Genomic DNA, 22,135 nt, shown 5'->3' on the forward strand with positions numbered 1-22,135 from the left:
CTGATATCTCATACTAGCTCATCTTTCGATTAGTTTAATGTCTTCTTTGAAATTAAATGTCTTTTGGTTTCTTTTTACTCAAAACCCAGTGCCATCCCCCCATCCACCACCACTTCTTAAAAATTTTAAACCAACCAATACATACTTTTCACGTTCTAGAACTAAAGGGTAATTTTTGAAAAAAATTTTATTCCTCTTTGATGTTTCTGTCTTTAAGATATTCTTGAGGTTATTAAACCCTCTCTGTGGCCATTATTTAGCCAACTTTACATTATTCTTTGCCTATATTTTCCTTAAAGTCAGTCCCTTTAGCCTTTAATCATCTGTGTGTTCTCTGAACCCATTCCAATTCTACAAATTTTATGTGGAGTTAGGGTCACTGACCCTGGACCCCAGTTCTTTAATAGAAAAAAGCCCATAACTTTCTTCTTCATTGTTCTGGGAAATCATGCTCAGGCTCTTGTTCAAAGTCATGTTGCCGAGTTAGTGTTATTCTGTATCTATGATCTAGGAGACTGACATGTCATGAGACATACATCAGGGGATACTGTCAAATGTTAGGTATGTGGGCGTTACACATTTTAAATTTGTGGTAATTGGAGCACGGGCTTGGTTAGTATGCCTGTGCACTATAATCATAGTTTTATCACATCAGTTAATGGCAGAAGCAAGTTACAGCGGAAATAAAGTAGTTAAGGAAAATCAAAGTTTTCGAAACTCTTGATACTATACAAACACTGTATACCAACGTGGATCAGAATATTCATTCAGCTAAATAAAAAATTTTATTCGATAAACAATAACATTGCCTATCTGTAAGTATTAAATAATGTGGAGTTTCTGCTAATCTAGGAATGAGATTTTCCCTAATTAGTCTGCATTGTGGAAGTGCCATCTAATCTTTGTAACTGAGAAGAACCTAAGAGTAGTAAAACTTTTCGGTGATGTCCACTGAGAAATGGTGTAAGAAATCTCCAGCACAGAAGAGGCACTTAGACGTTTCCCCTCAACAGCTAACAGCGGAACTGACTAGCCTGAGTGTGTGAGAAGCAATAGTTACAAGATGGAATGGAAAGACCAAAGGAAGTGGCTTCTGTTTTTCACAGCCTTGCCATGCTCTCCCTTACTCTGTGGCACATAAAAACTGTAAAATAGCTCAATGGAAAAATCACATGTTATACACCATTAGTAAAATATTACCATTATTTTTATGGTACTAATTCTCTGCTGGATGTTGTCCAACAATTTAGGTAATCTATTACTTATATGTAAAATAATACTAAGTATTACTCAGGATTCTCTTCCAATCTTATGAGTGTCCCTTGAAGTAATGGGTTTCCTCTATAGATAGGAATGAGAGGGTTAGAATTTGATAAGAGTTTGGGTCAATTTTTAAAAAGGGAGACTGGGTTCAGTGGCTCACAACTGTAATCCCGGCACTTTGGGAGGCTGAGGCAGAAGGATTTCTTGAGCCTGGGAGTTTGAGACCAGCCTGGGCAGCATAGTGAGACCCTATCTCTTACAAAAAAAAATTAGCTGAGCATGGTGGTGCACACCTATAGTTCCAGCTACTCAGGAGGCTGATGTGGGAGAATCACTTGAGCCCAGGAGGTTGGAGCTGCAGTGAGCAGTAATTGGGCTGCTGCACCTCAGCCTGATCAACAGAGGAAAAGCCTGTCCCCACCCTTCACCACCAAAAAAAGAGAGCTAAACAGAAAAATTAGGCAATGTCCCTTAAAGTGCTCTTTTGCCACAAGATAGAACTTTGTTAAAACATTATAAGGTGTAACAGCTCCTATAAATTCTGAGATGATTGCACAGAGAAAATTCAGTTGGTCATAGTACTCTTCAGTGTTTTACAATACATTTAAACATTAGCCAACATCCAGCAAGAGAATTAGTATTATGTGGAAGTAACAGAAAACCTCTAATTTAGCCTGTAAAAAAGGGGACATGTATTATAAGATAAGGGGATTGAGAATAAGACCTCAGAAAAGAATTACAACCGTGTTAGAACACTCGGGATGTATTAACCTGGGCAGGCTGTTATTTTAGCTTCTTGTCTGCTAACATAAAAATCTAAAAGCTGGACAATTAACTATCATTATAATTTTAGATTTGTGTTATCTGGATCTAGGGCGGATATTTAATAAATACTGGCTTAAACACTTTAGCTTTTACTTTTTCCCTCTGTTAAGTATTTAATGATCTGTAAATAAGCACTTCAGAAAATGCTACCTAAAAGGACTCTGTGCTCTTTTACAACATGAAAAATCTTTGTGTAATGTGAATGATTCACCCTCTGATTTGTCTGTTTGCTAATGAGATGTTTGGCTCACATGGTCAGTACTTTGTCCAATAATATATTTTGTCCAATAATGTGAAAGGCCAGTCCTATGGAAGGAGGTCATATTCTCCTAAAGAGGTGTTTCTTCCTCCACATTCCAGGTGAGGTTCCTCTTGTCTTTTTGGAAGAGAACATCTGACAACCTTAAGCCAGGTCTCTAGGGTTGTAGGAAACACACACATTTTCTCTCCATTTTTGTTTTCTCTGATCCTCTGTTTCATTTTTTCCTCATTTACAGACTTTCTCTGTTTGTTTGCTTCCCGATATCCTCCCTTAAAGAGAACAGTCACATCAAGGCTGAAATGAAATCTCTTAGTCCTAACACTAAATTCCCAGGAATTTTCTTCCACAGAGGGTCGGAGAGTGTTAGAACAATTCCCAGAAAAGGAGAGCTTGGGCAGATGACACAGTTAGATCCACCATAGAAAACCGAGCTTGGCTATGGGCAAAGGTTTGGTGATTACCTCATCTATTTCTTCTAAGACAATCTTGCTCAACTGAATTCTCATTCTCAGGTGCCTCTTTGAGAGTAGAGTTTAAGAATATCAGTTTTTTTAAGTGCTCCTCTGGTGCTTCTTGTGCAGTCTGAGGACTGGTAGACACTGTTCTAGAATATACTCCCAAAACAACTGTGAAAAGACAGAGTTTCAACCTGCACATCTGTAATAAACAGCATATCCGAGGAAACTGTTAAAACATTTGCTATTCTTAGAGTCCTGAGACAACTCTATTCTCTGCTGGAGCTGGGCACTGGGTTCTGTGTCTCCCTTTCACGGTTCTGTGTGATCAGCTGCATACACAAGGGAGAGCCATGGTGGGTCTCAAAGGCCTTGGTGGGCATGGCTGATGTTTCCTGAGGGACTTGCAGTCAGCTCTAGTAAGAAATTGGTCACTGAGTGGCAGGTAGTTAAATTCTGTACTTTTATTGTTTATAGGTTTTAGCCAAATGTAATTTTTAAAACCTAACATCATTTGGAGCCGCAGCCAAAGTTTACTATTAAGGGTGTGCCCATGGTGGGGGCAGCTATGAAATTAGGAAGACTGTTTAATATGACTATCTTCATTGGGATTTTTTAGTTTTATTTATTTTTTTTTTGTTTTGAGAGAGGGTCTCTCTCTGTTGCCCAGGCTGCAGTGCAGTGGCATGATCTCGGCTCATTGCAACCTCCACTTCCCGGGTTCAAGCGGTTCTTGTGCCTCAGTCTCTCGAGTAGCTGGGATTACAGGCATGTACCACCACCCCTGGCTAATTTTTCTATTTTTATTAGTAGAGAAGGGGTTTCACCATGTTATTCAGGCTGGTCTGGAACTCCTGACCTCAAGTAATCTGCCTGCCTCTACCTCCCCAATTATTGGGATTACATGCATGAGCCACTGCGGCCAGACTTCATTGGGATCTTTAGGGAAGTAAAAATACATGAACATTTTTCTCCAACCCTCTCCCCCCAGAAAGCTGAAATTGGGATACGTTGTCGTCATGGGTGGTGCACTGCAATTTGGTAGTTTTTCTCTCTTTCTTAATGGTACATAACACTGAGGTGCATCTTGAGATCGACGGCATCTTAGATTCAAGGAAATATGGTATAGGCTGCTTTGATATTTCTTTTCTTTCTTTCTTTTTTTTTTTGAGATGGAGTTTCGCTCTTGTTGCCCAGCCTGGAGTGCAATGGCGCGTTCTTGGCTCACCGCAACCTCCGCCTCCCAGATTCAAGCAATTCTCCTGCCTCAGCCTCCTGAGTAGCTGGGATTACAGGCATGTGCCACCACACCCAGCTAGTGATCCACTCACCTCGTTCTCCCAAAGTGCTGGGATTACAGGCATGATACTGTACCCGGCCTTATATTTCACAGTTTGGATGCTTCCTATCAAGATTACATGGTAGAATTAGTGGTCACCAAGTATCCACATGCTCCCCTACTATCTACAGCTTCTCTGCAATTCATTTGGGCCCGTGTGGCCAATTCTGACCAACAGATCATGGACAGAAGTGACTCATGTCTCTCACCACTTCCGGACCTCCTACCCCAGCCCAAGGCAGTTAAGTACTAATGTACCTCTTGTATCCCCTTTTCCCTGCCACAGCAAAATTGGGAGTCAATAGGCACTAAATACTCATTTGTTTAACAGGCTTGCAGTAATATATACCCACCTGACAAGTGGACCATGAAAACTCCTTCTGCTGGGTTCCTACTAAGCAAAGACTCATTACTTTCCACACCTGACATTTTAAGTAGTAGCCCTGGGGTGCCGCTCCCCCTTGTTCCAATGCATCTCTGAGCTTTTCATGATCAGCTAAACTTTCACATTCTTTTACCATAACTGGCTTGGGGATGGGGGAGAAATAATCTTCCAAACAGGAACACAAGGAAAAGCACTGGATTTCTACTCTCCAAATATTTGGTGAGATTTGAGAAGCAACCAGGAATGTGAGCTTCAAAAAATTGGGCGATTCCTCCAAGGTGGAAATCTTTTGGCACACTGAATCTTTTGGTCCACCGGCTTCTTGAGAAGCCTTTAAGGTCATGATCCCCAGAACAAGATCTCTCTTGGGCGTCACTGGGAGTTATTCTTTTGAAAATGCAATTCTGAATTCACTTTTCATGTTGTCTCAGGAAAATCCTGTTTGTGAAAATGCCTCATGGTATCTTCCTGAATCTGAAGAAGTAAAGAGAAAGACTGTTTGCTTTGATGTAATCAGATTCTCTGGAATTTAATCCTATATCCTATTTATGGCTGAGCTAGCCATTCAAAATTAAAATGAACCTTTCATCCATGTGTATCATAAATGGGCATTTATCAGGATTATATGATTTTGCAGTCCATCTGAATACGTAACCAGAATTTGTTTTCTTTCCGTTTCACTATGTAATTACCATGCAACAATAACAAAAGTGACATGTTTGAAGAACAGATAAAATGCTGTAAATTGGCCAGTAATGGTGATATTTCCTCATCTTCCGAAAAACCCATTTATTCTCTCTCTCAACAAATCAAGGCATTGTCAGCCCATACTCATCTTGTGGCCAGAGGGGCTCCACCAATTTCTGGATGTAAGTGAGTCCTGGAATGCAGATGAGGCCGACTAACGAAGGCTTTCAGTGCAGGCAGCTGGTCTTTGCTTGCCTCAATTTCTAAATCATCTATAATGGGGCCAAGACCTCCCAAGCACTAAAAAGAGCGAGCTGACATGCTGGACAAACTGTTAATTTTTTCCTGAAGAAGCTGCTATATTGCACATCTGTCACTACGGTGCAGACAATTACTCACTGAGTCAGGGAAAAAAATCTGCTGCTTGTTTCTAGCTGAGTTGTTAAGGGACCTAATGGAGAAATACAATGGCGTGGGAGTCAAAACATGCTGGTTTCCTGTGTGCTCGGCAATTGTTCACTCCTTTTGGAAGACTGTCTTGTAATATTAAAACATGTGAAGTAGACTAAGATGTGTGTTTACAAAAAACAACAAAGGAATGAGAAGAGGTACAATAAAAGGACAGGCATATAAAGAGGTAGGACGATCAAGAACCCAGCCTTACAGATTGCGGACCACTGTACTTATTGCTGAGAATGTAACAACGCTGTGGCCAGTGTATTAGAAATACTGTGATTTTGCACATTATAAATTTCAAACTTTTAATGTGTTTTCCCCAAGTGCTTCACAACCATCTAAAAATTATTTTATGAATTTCATGCCTCGTATATGCAAGATGGTTTATCTATACTGTTTCCATAATGAATTGCAGGCATCAGTGAGACACTTTAGAATCCCAGATTTGTCAGTCATTTAACAGAACTTTAGTCTGGTTTTTTTTTTTTTAATCTTCGCTAAACTCATTCGCTTATCATAAATATGAAATTCTGGCATTTGAAGAAATTAACTTCAATAAGTGATGGAAGAATTTGTTTGGATTTGAAAAGCATATATTGAGTGAGTATACTATCTCTCAGTCTTTCTATTTTTATTGAAGAATATTGTTTTTATAAAGAAAGAAACTTTTTTTTTTTAGAAATGTAATAGGAAGATGCAAACAGAAGATAGTTTTGGCTGTTTTACTGGGGATACTATTATAATATACTTTTATCTCTACAGTCTTACAGCTGGAAAATCAAGCATTCTACACACTCTTAATATACTAGCACTTTATCTTGAAAGTTCAAACTGAAAAAGAAACATAAAAAATAGCCCTCAATTTTAACCTTACTTCAGCCTTGAAAAATTAAGAAACAAACACAGGACATTCTGATATTGCAACAGGAGGGAGGTACGTGGATCTGAGAATGATTTAAACTGTCTGACAATTCAAAGACAGGAGACAACTCTAATGTACAGATAAAACTAAAAGTGGCAATAGTAGATCATACTCCTGGCAGTTAATGGCAGTGACTCGCTGGAGACAAATCTGGATCTACTTAAAGTGTCAGGTGTGTAAAGTAATGAGTCTTTGCTTAGTAGCAACCCGGCAGAAGGAGCCTTCATGGTCCACTTGCCAGTTGAGTATATATTACTACAAGCCTGTTAAATCAATGAGTATTTAATACCTATTGCATGGAAAAAAACCCTACTTATTTTAACAGTTTTACTCAGTTTTTTTGGGAGAAAAGATACGTTTAATCAACATAGTGAAATGCCTCTTACAGAAAACAAAACTCAATATTTTAATGTGTATTACGAAACATTTAAAATGTCCAAGCAGCTTTATGAGAGGCACAACTTTCCAAAAGGCAATGGAGTGATTGTAACAGATTTGAACTCTGATACTTTAAGTGGTCAGAGAGAGCCTGCATACCCTGTTACATTAGAATCACAGAATCCTTGAGCGGAAAGAGACCTTAAGCAAGTTAGTCTAATCAAGCTTCATAGAAACAATAAAAACAGGGAAATGTGGTAGAGCAGCTCACAATCGACTACGAATACATTTGTGAATCAAACACATTTACCAATATTTTTCTCTAATTTTTTTGAGATATTGAAATTTTTCAAGGCTTAATAACAATGAACTTAACTGCATTATTAAATGCTAATTGTCATTGGGTATTCATTGAAACAAATTTTTGAAGTACTTTCAACTGTTAAAAAATTACTGTAAGGTAAAAGGGAAACACTTAAAGCACAAAGACAATGACTGCTTATAAATAATGGTCTTAAACATTAGGTTTTATTCTTTCCTTCTTTGTTGTACTATTAATATAACTTTCTACCAAAAGAAAAAATAAAAAAAAAATTCTTTGCTAGCAATTTCTTTACAATGCCAATTTAGATCACTTCCCTTTTTGAAAGACAAAATACAGATGAAAATGGTTTTAAAAAGCATGTCAACAGTGATTTTTTTCTCTTTTGGGAAATATCCGCTCAAAATGAAATGTACTGAATAGAAGCAATTGTCAGTTCAATTTACAAGAATACCAATTCTCTATGTTAATATAAACATTAATAAAATGCAATATTTTGTAATTATGTCTGTATACTGCACATAGGCATTATAAATACACCTATAGATACACATTATGTATATCTTTATACCTACTGTGTTAACTTCTGTTTGATAACCACAGTATGAGTTATAAAATACATGGTATTTAAATGCTGAGACCAATTTATTGGCAGATTTTAATTTGCAATGAATTCTTATTTAAAAGGGTGCCATATAGTTTAAAAATAAAAGCAACCAAATTAAATATTGTATTTGGGGAGCAGAAAAGAAGGAAACAAATGACTCCAGCACACATTCTGGTCGTTATCAAGTATAACAAATAAATTTTTTAAACAGTCAAGTTGCTAATGTAATCATGCTCACTGTCTCTAGGCTATTGCAGGTAATTAGGCTAGAAAAGGAAGACCTATGCACTCTCTAAAATTGTTAGTACAACCAATTAATTTGCTATAAGGCTACAGATACTGTAGAAGAGTGGCTTCACAAAGGAGCAGAAGAAACATCTTACTACCTTTTAAAGGAAATATAAATGATACATTCTAAATCTTGGGGTTCTATGGACATCGTAACTGGCAAAAAATTAACTGTAACTATACATAAAACTCAAATTAGTGGGCTTCAGATGGTGAAAGACATTTGATTTATACTAAAAAATTCCTATTTTAATTGTTTTTGTTGCTCCAATTAAGTTCAGGTACAACCAGAACATCAGGTCTGCACTGAATTTTCTTAAAGACTGAATGCTGAGGGCATGTCAGTAGGAGTACGGGGGAAGCTTGGGATGTTATCACTTTTCTGCTTTGAGTGCTGATTCACATATACTGTAGAGTACATATATTCTGTACAATTAAACACTGCAACAGAATAAGAAGTATTTTAAGTCCTCTGTGAAACACAAAGAGGGCGTCAAGATGAAGAACTGTCTTCTATTAGCTGAAAATACAAAGAAGAATTTTTTTGAGGTGTTAAGAGAACCTAAATGTACATCCTACAGAAGTTGCTTCGGAAGATCTCTATCTGGCCAGAACAGCAACAATAAACAGCAGTCATAAGGATTGCAATATTTAATGAAGAAGTTCCTATACACTAGTCTGATATATATACTGCTCTTCTTCACTACAAGGGTTTTTACCTCCATTAGAACATAGTAAGGTGAAAAAGAACAGCCAAGTCCTCAGAAGTTTGGAACCAGGCTCACAATGACCTCATTGTTTGCTCTTAGTGGCTTCAAACTTGGCTTTCTGAGATCCTAGGGTTTCCGCAGATCTCCAGGCAATTAAATTAAGAAAAAGCTCAAACTCCAAATTTTGAATAGATCCTAGAGCACAATACACTATCACAAAGAAGTTTTAAAACTTGTATATAATCTTCCCCCTTTCCCTGGCTACAGAGATAGAATGAGCATTTAGAAAATATCAGTTTAAAAAACGGCAAATTTATAAGTAAAAAACTTGTAGAAAGTCCATGGGGTTACTTCATCCATTAAGAATGATTCAAAAGAACATCTCTTCTGGTCGTCCAGTCCCCTAACCAACCTATCCTCTAGGCACAATATCCCTGGGAAAGAAGATGATTCTCAAGAAATGTACATTTGGCAAACTGTGAAGAATTTCAAATGGAAGGTTGGCCTTCACCTCCCCAGTTGGCAGGATTTTTTTTAGGGGACCACCTGAGAAAGGTCTGTTACATGCATCAACTTCCTTTAACACCTTTTAAAAACTCTTCTGGGGGCCAGGCATGGTGGTTCATGCCTATAATCCCAGCACTTTGGGAGGCTAATGTAGGTGGATCACTTGAGGTCAGGAGTTCAAGACCAGCCTGGCCAACATGGTGAAACTCTGTCTATACCAAAAATACAAAACTTATTTGGATGTGGTGGTGGGTACCTGTAATCCCAGCTACTTGGGAGGCTGAGGCAGAACAATTGCTTGAGCCCAGGATGGGGAGGCTGCAGTGAGTCGAGATTACACCACTGCACTCCAGCGTGGGCGACAGAGCCAGACTCTGTCAAAAAAAAAAAAAAAAGAAAGAAACAAAAACTCTCTTTGGAAAGTGACAAGATTTAAAAAACCCATTAGAAAGGTGATTCAGGTGTGTTATCTTAGTCTTTACTCAACCAATAAAAGCCATTATAAATAAAATAATCATCATAAGTTGTTAATAATGAGGTTAATAAATAAAGATCTTCTAAACTAAAAGCAATTTAGAATCTCTGATACTATGAAGCAAATGACTCAGAAATAGCTCAATACTAGGCACATAATAAAAAGGACTTCTTTTGCTAGGTTTTAAAGTCACATCTTGGGTCCTAGAAAGGGCAAATCAGTACCATTTACTTCTTCTGTTCACCTTCTAAATGGATTGGGCCATTGCCAGAAATCTGAGTTCTGGGAGAGCCATTTAACTCTTCATATAAATTGACTCAATATTGTAATAAATTACTCCAATGATTAAAATTTTAAATCCGTTTACTACACTTGAGTTGATCTTAAAAAAAGTATCACTTTTTGGGAAAACAGAGGTAGAAGTACATCTGGATTAATAGAATTTACAGTTCAATCATGGTGAATTTAAAAAATACATTTTTCTTTCAATAATCATTTTATGTTCTAAATGAGGTAAAATTTATAAAATCTGCATTAAAGTAATGTTGAGGGCACTCTGGTGATAACAATGATGAGGTTTATTTTTGTCAAAATGTCCAAGGGAAACATAATTATTGTTTGTCAACTGTGAACTTCACACTATATTGTCTAAGGATAGAAAATTAATGGGTATCACTCTGTCAGAAAATCCTCACAAAGAAGCCAAATTCAACGAATATGAAATTGACAAGCCTTTCAAACAAAGATGTGTTCGGACTTCACTGATGCGATGGCAGGTCTATTGGGTTACAATAGATAGGGATGATATAAAACACAATCCTTTCCTGCCTATCCCATTTTAGAAACCGGTGGGTGTGCTCACATTTGTCTGTGCATTGCAGCACTGCACACATACATGAATTAAGCAAAGCATCAGAAAGTACTGACACATGATATTAAAATAAATAAGAGAAATGAGCTGCTCTTTATACCTAGAAATAGCTGGAAATTACTGAAAAAAATTAAAGGGCAGAAGTTTTCATTTTAGCACCATGAATTGTGATGAAATCCCGTTTCTCTCACTATGGTAGGACTGTATGCAGTTAGGAAGCTAGAGTGATGTGTTTGAGGCAATGTAGATTTTTGCGTCAAAAACAGAAGTCATGTTATCATTTTAGAACAATGGGACATAGTGAATAAAGTCTGTAAAACATTTTTTCTTTGCTTTTCTTAGGCGGATTTTCCTGCATTGGGGGTATTAGTTGAGGAAGTACTTTTTGGTAGAGGAAATCCAAGTCCTAATCCCTTTGGCCTCTGCATGGCTTGAATTGGCTCAGAGATCCCCTTGCCATCTCGTCCAAGGCCTGACCCAGGCGTCCAACCCATATTCTGAAGCATTCGGTTTCCAATATTATTTTCTAGGATTGGCTGGGCATTTTCACCTACAAATCCTGAAATGATAAAACAACAGCACACATTAATTAGTATGAACACAGGTGAAGATATTAGGCTATGAAAATGATGTTCTCCTAAGTTTTTTTTTTTTTTTTTTCAACCAGGTACTAGAGGGGGCTGAGTATTCATCTTTGGATACTTTTTGTAGTTGAGAGAACAATGGAAGAGGATCTTGTTTAGAATTTCAATTCTAGCACTTCACAGCAGGGTGAGCTATTCAACCTCTCTGGGATTTTGTTTTCTCATCTGTTAAATAGCCACAATACAACCTACATTGCCTATCTCACAGAGATCTGTAGGACAGATGAGATCATGTGTGTAAAGAAACTTCTCAGTAAACCATAAAGTACCCTACGAATGGATTTATTTTCATTACCATGTTAGCCTTACGGATTATTCTGAAAATCATCAACCTATATGGTAATATCTCACATTTGCCCATGACCCTGACATTTGACAGAACCAAAACTAAAACCAAACCAAACAAAAAGCACAATTGGTGGCATCTTGAATTCCTAGGAATTTACATTCTTATAATCTCTCTTCTTGTTATTTATTATTCAGTCTGAAATGTATGCATCCTTTAGCTCCTTTCCTCCTTTTCCTTCTATGGCCACATTTAAATGACTATATAATTAAGTTAGTAGAAATAAAATAGAGGAAAATAATATTAAATATACATATATTATAAGATTTAAAAAATATATTATATACATTTGCAGAGACATAGACCATAATTCCCTCCATAGGCCTCCAGGTATAGATATATTTCTCCCTATTTCCCTCCCTCCTTTCTTCCCTTCCCTCCGTCCCTTCCTCCCTTCATTCCTTATTTGAAAAAGGAGATTGGCTAGTGCTTAACATGAAATTTATATATAGATGTTGTTTACCGTATTTTCTTAGCAGGCAATTGAGAAATGCATCTCTTTTAAGCATTTTCTCTTTGATGACATTTTCAAAAATAGACTTCTAATTTAATTTTCTTTTGTAGGTCCTTATAGAAAAAGTTGAGCATAGATAGTGTATCTTTGGTTCTAAGGAAAAACTGAGAAGTACTAGTTATCTGAAGTCCAAAGATGGAGAAATTAACAAACACCATGAAAATCAAAGAATACAAGAACTTGAGCTCTTTCCTTCAATTGCAAGCTTGGGCTTGGCCTTGGCCGTGGTTGGTCTATCCCAGGCGTGGCACAGGTTGGCTCTTTCCTTGATTGGTTCATTTCTGTTCCTCCTCTAGCAGCAGGTATTATATTATGGTGTATGAAAAGGGAATATAGCAAATCTGGAGCTAACCAGATACAAGCAATCAGAAATCTTAATTATCAGAGCATTTCTCATGGTTACTCCCATCTTAGAAGAAAGTGGTTAACAAACTAACATTGGAGTCTGTAAGAAAAAAAAGAGAGAGATGAAAGTGTACCTTGAAAGAACCTTTGTCTTAGTGAGAACATATTTGGCCCAGCCCAATCTCTTATACCAGGGCTCAAATTTACAGGGATAGTGTTTGACACCATTCCCTCCATAGGCCTCCTATACTACACTTTCCAAATATCTATAGAATGCCTGTGGTATAGCAGCTGAGACCTGGCTCTAGCATATTCCTGCTCTGAAATGTGGACCATGTCTTCCCAGACAGAGATTGAAATGGGCAGCTGTTGACATAACCACTCACTACCCTCAAAGGTTTCTGAGTCTCTTTAGCACCAACCTACACCTCACCCTGCCACTACCCCTTTCCCATCATCAGTTTTCTTCTTCTCTGACTCAGGATTATTACAGGACCTTCTCCCCAACTACCAAAAAAAAGCTGGAACTCTCTGTCCTACTGTTTGCACCTTCTCCCCACCTACCAAAAAAAGTTGTAACTCTCTGTCCTACTGTTTCTCTGAGACTATGTTCAGAATGGTGGTACCAGCAGAGAAGGATCCTTGGATCTCAAACATCAATAAGAATAACAAAAATATTAACGATGGGACTCCAGAGTACAGTAGTGTTCTCTTTCTTATCCTGAGTTGTGGTTACCCAAATGGCCAATTTATTATTGTTCTTTAAACTGTTCATATACTTTTTTTTTTTTTTTTTTTAGACAGAGTCTCACTCTGTTGCCCAGGCCAGAGTGCAGTGGTGAAATCTTGGCTTACTGCAACCTCCGCCTCCTGGGTTCAAGTGATTCTTGTGCCTCAGCCTCCTGAGTAGCTGGGATTACAGGTGTGTGCCATCACACCCAACTAATTTTTGTATTTTTTAGTAGAGATGGGATTTCACCATGTTGACCAGGCTGGTCTTGAACTCCTCACTTCAAGTAATCCACTTGCCTTGACCTCCCAAAGTTCTGGGATTACAGGTGTGAGCCACGGCACCCAAACTGTACATATACATTTTTAAGTGTATTCTTTGAACTATGTATTTCACAGTAAAAAAAATAATAATAGTAAAAGAAATGTCAGTGTTGAACCAACAGTGTATCTTATCTGGTAATCTGTATCTCACATTGCGGGGAAGAGCAAGCGAGTCACGCTCTGTGATTCTTGTAGAATAAGGAAAGCCACAAAATGCTAGACATGGGTTTTGATACCTACAACCCTCTTATTTACCATGGAGTAATCATCAATTGATTTTCAAAGCCGTTTATTAAACATTTTGGTATTTTCAATCTTCGGCGCATTTCAAGACCAAGAAGAGACCACATCATTACCATCTGCTAAATTCCTTACAGGGAGTAAGAACTAGCCAATGATTAATTGGCTTTGGATTTCTCAAATGAATTCATAGCTCATGGAAACAAGTACCTTAACATGTAACAAAAAGAACCTTCAACTACTTGCCTATTGAGTGGCAACATCTAATGTCAAACAAAAATTCTTGACTAACATTATTTACTGCTTGAGAAGGGCAAAATGCATATACAGAGATTATAAATATATGTGTGTGTATGTGACAGTGAAAAATGGACCTTAGTCACAAATACATACACTCATGCACAAAATAAAAGTCTTTTGTCAAAAATGTTGAATATAACACAAAAACAATTAATTTTTTATTTTGAAGTCATGACTGTGGTGGTAACCAGGACAGACCTCCACAGACCTCCAAGGTATGTAGTTTTTTCTGGACAGCTGCTGATAAGGTATGCCAGGTTAAACAGTGCCTTAGCATGTTGTCTCATATCCCTGATTTTTTGGTGATTGTCATGAATTAATTTAATTCTACCCTAAGCTAAAAGTCAGACCAGAGGTCTAACGCTGCTCTGGGCTGTACATCTGTTTACTCACATTTTTGATAGGATAGCTTGCAAAAGTTCAGAATTAAAATTTGCTTAATATTTAAGAAAAGAATAAGGCCAATTTAAAATATTTCTATAAAAACTGCTAAATTATGGTGCATTTTCAGTCCTAAAGTGAACAGCAAATGATAATTGATTCACTATTCTAGTTTTAAAATGTTGGTATTTCAAGCAGGGTAGCCCAGGGGTGATCAGCATACTCTCATACTTTTGTTTTTATATAGACGGAAAAGAACTCATTCTCATTTTTTTAAATGATGGTTTCATTTCTCTTCATAAAAATAAAACAATATGACACAAAAGAAAGCATTATCTTGTACTCGGAAGAAAAAAGAACATTTTATTCTTCAAATGCTAAATCTTTCCTCATAGAAACACAACCTAAAAAACAAAAACAGTAACAGAGACTTCATTATTCATGGAAAGTGATTCTAGAGTAAAATCTACTGTTGGCTTCTCATCCTTCTTTTATGAGACTAAGACTTGGGAGTGGAACAACTCAGCCTCAGTGCAGTATACACCACAACCATAATTTCCCTTTCTTTTGCTCCTGGCAGTGTTAAATCCTTTAAGACCTTTCCTAGAAGGCTCTCCTGCTTGGGCAGCTTTAGCAATACATCGCCTGCTAACCTTTCTGCCTGCTTCCGCTCCCAGCCCCCTGTCTGCTGGATCTCTCATATCCATTACAGCTGAGTCGGTCCTTTCCCCTCAAATCTTCCAAAGAGTACCATGGAGGGTAATTCACTTGCATAATTGGCTCAAGAGATGAAAATCTTGTATCGGCCTCTCTTAGCCACTAATCTATCCAGCTGACTGCAAGCCTAATTGGCAGCTTGTTTAGTAATTTGGCTCCTAAAGTGTTGTATTGATGTTGGATAAACAGCCAATGGAAGGGGAGGTGACACATGCTGCTTCCCATAGAATAGCTAGTGCACTCCGCCTCTGTCCCTACCCTGTATTCACAAGGCCTTTATTAGTTTGTGATCACTCTTTCTTCGCATTCTCTTTTCGCCATTACTTGACTAGCCAGCTGAGAGGCTGGGCTATTCTCACTATCATTAGCAACGTTATAACAAGGGTAAGTTATAATACTGTCCTCTGTTCTCAGTAACTAATTTAGGGACACAGATTTTTGATTGTTGTTATTATGAACTCAAGGAACAGCATTAAGCACAGTTTAAGATGAGAGAAAGTGGTAGGTGTTACTGCTACTCATCGTCTAATATTTTAATTATTTCATTTATTAATATAGAAAAGCTTTGTTAATTCAGACTAGTTTATAATTTTATCTGCAATATTGCAGACATACTTCATGATACTTTTGTTAACTAAAATCAGTTTAAATAGTTAAGTGCGTAAATATATGATGCACTGACTTACTTAAATAACAAAAATTTAATGTAAAACCAGTTTTTTTCCCTTAAGTGATAAAAACCTTGTAGAGAATAAAAGACATGATCTGTTACTGATATGCTTAGAGGAGGAAGTGTTCTTATTAACAGATGTTTTTAGTTAAACCGAAATATATTTCTTATGGAATGCTTATGTAGCAAACAGTATGTATTTTCAAAAAATTAAAAACAAATCTTACAAATAGAAAACTGTTTTGGCCCTGAAGTCAGATAGGAATGTTTTCTGCCACAATATAATCAGAATCATTTTTGATCTTCCTACTACAAAGCATGTCTACACAAAGCATGTGGTATATTTGTTAGGTATCTGATATTCACTATTTTTACTCTTCATTCAAAAATGAAATTTTAATGGTCCTCAGGGAGTTGAAGTCACTTAACCTTGACCACACAATGAGTAAGCTAGGATTTAAACTTTGGTTAAGCTTACTCCAAAAGCCTACACACATTTCTTTACCTGATTTCCTATAAGAATTTTTAGCAGAGATATTGTACAAATCACTAAAAAAATTCATTGAGTAATATATGAATTGCAATATTAGGCTCTCTCAGTTTGTATATGAATAATATATCACAATTTGTATATGGACCATATATCACAAATATATCACAGACACGTTTGGATAACGCTGAATACAATGATGTCTGCAGCCCTTAGAAATTATAAAAGCTTCCATATTCATAATTTCTTTTGATCTTTTCAACCTGAAAGGGGAGTATTATTGGCCCTATTTTATAGATGAAACTGATGTTTGGAGAGGTAATTCAGCTTCCTGAAGTCAATTAGCTAAAAAGTACCCCAGTTAGAACTTGAACTTAGGACATTTGATCCCAGATGCCACCCTTTCAGTCGACTGAACACTGAACTTGCAATATTATATCATCAACATTTTCTGATGCATGGGGAGTTGCCCACAAGATGGCCAAATAGAAACAGCTCCGGTCTGCAGCTCCCAGCGAGATCAATGCAGAAAGCAGGTGATTTCTGCATTTCCAACTGAGGTACCTGGTTCATCTCACTGGGACTGATTAGACAGTGGAGGCAGCCCATGGAGGGTGAGCGGAAGCAGGGTGGGGCACTGCCTCACCCAGGAAGTGCAAGGGGTCAGGCAACTCCCTCCCCTAGCCAAGGGAAGCCTTGAGGGACTGTGCCTTGAGGAATGGTGCATTCCAGCCCAGATACTATGCTTTTCCCATGATCTTCACAACCCGCAGACAAGAAGATCCCCCCGGGTGCCTATGACACCAGGGCCCTGGGTTTCAAGCACAAAACTGGGAGACCATTTGAGCAGACACCAAGCTAGTTGCAGAAGTTTTTTTTCATACCCCAGTGGCACCTGGAACGCCAGCAAGACACAACCATTCACTCCCCTGGAAAGGGGGCTGAAGCCAGGGAGCCAAGTGGTCTTGCTCAGCACATCCCACCCACATGGAGCCCAACAAGCTAAGATTCACGGGCTTGAAATTCTCACTGCCAGCACAGCAGTGTGAAGTTGACCCGGGATGCTCAAGCTTGGTGGGGGAAGGGGTGTCCGCCATTACTGAGGCTTGAGTAGATGGTTTTCTCCTCACAGTGTAAACAAAGCTGCTGGGAGTTCCAACTGAGTGGAGCCCACTGCAGCTCAGTAAAGCTGCTGTAGCCAGACTGCCTCTCTAGATTCCTCCTCTCTGGGTAGGGCATCTCTGAAAGAAATGCAGCAGCCCCAATAAGGGGCTTATAGATAAAACCCCCATCTCCCTGGGACAGAGCACCTGTGGGAAGGGGCAGCTGTGGGCACAACTTCAGGAGACTTAAACGTTCCTGCCTGCTGGCTCTGAAGAGAGAAGCAGATCTCCCAGCACAGCGCTTGAGCTCTGCTAATGTAAAGAATGCTGCCTCAAGTGGCTCCCTGACCTCCGTGCTTCCTGACTGGGAGAAAACTCCCAGCAGGGGTCAACAGACACCTCATACAGGGGAGCTCCAGCTGGCATCTGGAGGGTGCTCCTCTGGGATGAAGCTTCCAGAGGAAGGAACAGGCAGCAATCTTTGCTGTTCTGTAGCCTCTGCTAGTGATACCCAGGCAAACAGGGTCTGGAGTGGACCTCTAGTGAACTCCAGCAGACCTGCAGCAGAGGGGCCAGACTGTTAGAAGAAAAACTAACAAACAGAAAGGAATAGCATCAACATCAACATCAACAAAAAGGATGTCCACACAGAAACCCCATCCAAAGGTCACCAACATCAAAGACCAAAGGTAGATAAATCCACGATGATGAAGAAAAACCAGCACAAAAAGGCAGAAAATTCCAAAAACCAGAATGCCTCTTCTCCTCCAAAGGATTACAACTCCTTGCCAGCAAGGGAACAAAACTGGATGGAGAATGAGTTTGAGGAATTGACAGAAGTAGGCTTGAGAAGGTGGGTAATAACAAACATCTCCGAGCTAAAGGAGCATGTTCTAACCCAGGGCAAGAAAGCTAACCAACTTGAAAAAAGGTACTAGAATAACCAGTTTACAGAAGAACATAAATAGCCTGATCGAGCTGAAAAACACAGCACGAGAACTTCGTGAAGCATACACAAGGATCAATAGCTAAATTGATCAAGCGGAACAAAGGATATCAGAGATTGAAGATCTACTAAATGAAATAAAGCATGAAGACAAGATTAGAGAAAAAATAATGAAAAGGAATGGACAAAGCCTCCAAGAAATACGGGATTATGTGAAAAGACCAAACCTATGGTTGATAGGTGTATCTGAAAGTGATGGGGTGAATGGAACCAAGTTGGAAAATACTCTTCAGGATATTATCCAGGAGAACTTCCTCAACCTAGTAAGACAGGCCAACACCTGTATTCTCACTGCCAGATTCATAAAACAAGTTCTTAGAGACCTACAAAGAGACTTAGACTTCCACACAATAATAGTGGGAGACTTTAAAACCCTGCTGTCAATATTAGAGCAATGAGACAGAATATTAACAAGGATATTCAGGACTTGAACCCAACTCTGGTCCAAGCAGACCTAATAGACATCTACAGAACTCTCCACTGCAAATCAACAGAATATACATTCTTCTCAGCACCAAATCGCACTTATTGTAAATTGACCACATAATTGAAAGTACAACACTCCTCAGCAAATGCAAAAGAATGGAAATTATAACAAACAGTCTCTCAGACCAAAGCGCAATCAAATTAGAACTCAGGATTAAGAGACTCACTCAAAACCACACAACTCCATGGAAACTGAACAACCTGTTCCTGAATGACTACTGGGTAAATAAGGAAATTAAGGCAGAAATAAATAAGTTATTTGAAACCAATGAGAACAAAGACAAAACATACCAGAATCTCTGGGACATAGCTAAAACTGTTTAGAGGGAGATTGATAGCACTAAATGCGCAAAAGAGAAAGTGGGAAAGATCTAAAATTGACACCCTAACACCACAATTAAAAGAACTAGAGAAGCAAGAGCAAACAAATGCAAAAGCTAGCAGAAGACAAGAAATAATTAAGATTAGAGCAGAACTGAAGGAGAGAGAGATATGAAAAAAACCCTTCCAAAAAATCAGTGAATCCAGGAGCTGGGTGTTTGAAAAGATTAACAAAATAGATAGACTGCTAGTCAGACTAATGAAGAAGAAAAGAGAAAAGAATCAAATAAACACAACAAAAAATGATAAAGGGGATATCACCACTGATCCCACAGATATACAAAATACCATCAGAGAATAGTATAAACACCTCTATGCAAATAAACTAGAAAATCTAGAAGAAATGGATAAATTCCTGGACACATACACCCTCCCAAGACTAAAGCAGGAAGAAGTCAAATCCCTCAATAGACCAATAACAAGTTCTGACACTGAGGCAGCAATTAATAGCCTACCAACCAAAAAAAGCCCAGGACCAGATGGATTCACAGTCAAATTCTACCAGAGGTACAAAGAGGAGCTGGTACCATTCCTTCTGAAACTATTCCGAACAACAGAAAAAGAGGGACTCCTCCCGGACTCATTTTTATGAGGCCAGCATCGTCCTGATACCAAAACTTGGCAGAGACACAACAACAACAAAAAAATTTCAGGCTAATATCCCTGATGAACATCGATGTGAAAATCCTCAATAAAATACTGGCAAACTGAATCCAGCAGGACACTAAAAGGTTTATCCAACATGATCAAGTTGGCTTCATCCCTGGAATGCAAGGCTGGTTCCACATACTCAAATCAATAAACGTAATCCATCACATAAATAGAACCACTGACAAAAACCATGTGATTATTTCAATAGACACAGAAAAGGCCTTTGATAAAATTCAACACCCCTACATGCTAAAAACTGTCAATAAACTAGGTATTGATGAAATGTATCTTAAAATAATAAGAGCTATTTATGACAAACCCACAGCCAATATCATAATGAATGAGCAAAAGCTGGAAGCATTCCCTTTGAAAACTGGCACAAGACAAGGACACCCTCTCTCACCACTCCTGTTCAACACAGTACTGGAAGTTCTGGCCAGGGCAATAAGGCAAGAGAAAGAAATAAGGGTATTCAAATAGGAAGAGAGGAAGTTAAATTGCCTCTGTTTGCAGAAGACATGATTGTATATTTAGAAAACCCCATTGTCTCAACCCCAAATCTCCTTAAGCTGATAAGAAACTTCAGCAAAGTCTCAGGATACAAAATCAATGTTCAAAAATCACAAGCATTCCTATACATCAATAATAGACAAACAGCCAAATCATGAATGAATTGCCATTCACAATTGCTACAAAGAGAATAAAATACTGAGGAATACAGCTTATAGGGGATGTGAAGGACCTCTTCAAGGAGAGCTACAAACCACTGCTCAAGGATCTAAGAGAGGACACAAACAAATGGAAAAACATTCCATGCTCATGGATAGGAAGAATCAATATTGTGAAAATGGCCACACTGCCCAAAGTAATTTACAGATTCAATGCTATCCCCATCAAGCTAACACTGACTTTCTTCACAGAATTGGAAAAAACTACTTTGAAGTTCATGCAGAACCAAAAGAAAACCCAGATATCCAAGACAATCCTAAGCAAAAAGAAGAAAGCTGGAGGCATCGTGCTACCTGACTTCAAACCAGACTACAAGGCTCCAGTAACCAAAACAGCATGGTACTGGTACCAACACAGATATATAGACCAATGGAACAGAACAGAGGCCTCAGAAATAATGCCACACATCTACAATCTGATCTTTGACAAACCTGACAAAAACAAGAAATGGGGAAAGGAGTCCCTATTTAATAAATGGTTTTGGGAAAACTGGCTAGCCATATGGAGAACTGAAACTGGACCCCTTCCTTACATCTTATACAAAAATTAACTCAAGATGGATTAAGTCTTAAACACAACACCTAAAACCATACCTTAGAAGAAAACCTAGGCAATACCATTCAAGATATAGGCATGGGCAAAAACTTCATGACTAAAACACCAAAAGCAATGGCAACAAAAGTCAAAATTGACAAATGGGATCTAATTAAACTAAAGAGCTTCTGCACAGAAAAGAAACTATCATCAGAGTGAACAGGCAACCTACAGAATGGGAGAAAATGTTTGCAATCTATCCATCTGACAAAGGGCTAATATCCAGAATCTACAAAGAACTTAAACAAATTTCCAAGAAAAAGTCAAACAACCCCATCAAAAAGTGGGTGAAAGGTATGAACAGACACTTCTCAAAAGAAGACATTTATGTGGCCAACAAATATGAAAAAAAAGCTCATCATCACTGGTCATTAGAGAAATGCAAATCAAAAACACAATGAGATACCATCTCACGCCAGTTAGAATGTTGATCATTAAAAAGTTAGGAAACAACAGATGCTGGAGAGGATGTAGAGAAATAGGAATGCTTTTAAATTGTTGGTGGGAGTGCAAATTAGTTCAACCATTGTGGAAGACAGTACAGTGTGGTGATTCTTCAAGGATCCAGAACTGGAAATACAATTTGACCCAGCAATCCCATTACTGGGTATATATCCAAAGGATTATAAATCATTCTACTATAAAGATACATGAATATGTATGTTTATTACAGCACTGTTCACAATAGCAAAGACTTGAAACCAACCCAAATGCCCATCAATGATAGACTGGA

The 22,135-nt window shown here is 38.2% G+C and overlaps 1 protein-coding gene across 1 annotated transcript in view; it reads right to left on the reverse strand.

Annotated features, from left to right (window-relative positions):
• Window positions 1-6,929: 6,929 nt before the first annotated feature.
• The window catches only part of GPATCH2 (G patch domain containing 2), a 200,168-nt gene continuing 184,962 nt past the window's right edge, over window positions 6,930-22,135 (reverse strand). Inside the window, exon 10 of the mRNA XM_011929437.1 lies at window positions 6,930-11,311. Coding sequence (XP_011784827.1) covers window positions 11,091-11,311 — 221 coding nt within the window. The 3' untranslated portion in view covers window positions 6,930-11,090. The remainder of the gene's footprint in view (window positions 11,312-22,135) is intronic.

This window comes from Colobus angolensis, unplaced genomic scaffold, assembly GCF_000951035.1.
Source record: "Colobus angolensis palliatus isolate OR3802 unplaced genomic scaffold, Cang.pa_1.0 Scaffold81, whole genome shotgun sequence".
NCBI lineage: Eukaryota > Metazoa > Chordata > Mammalia > Primates > Cercopithecidae > Colobus > Colobus angolensis.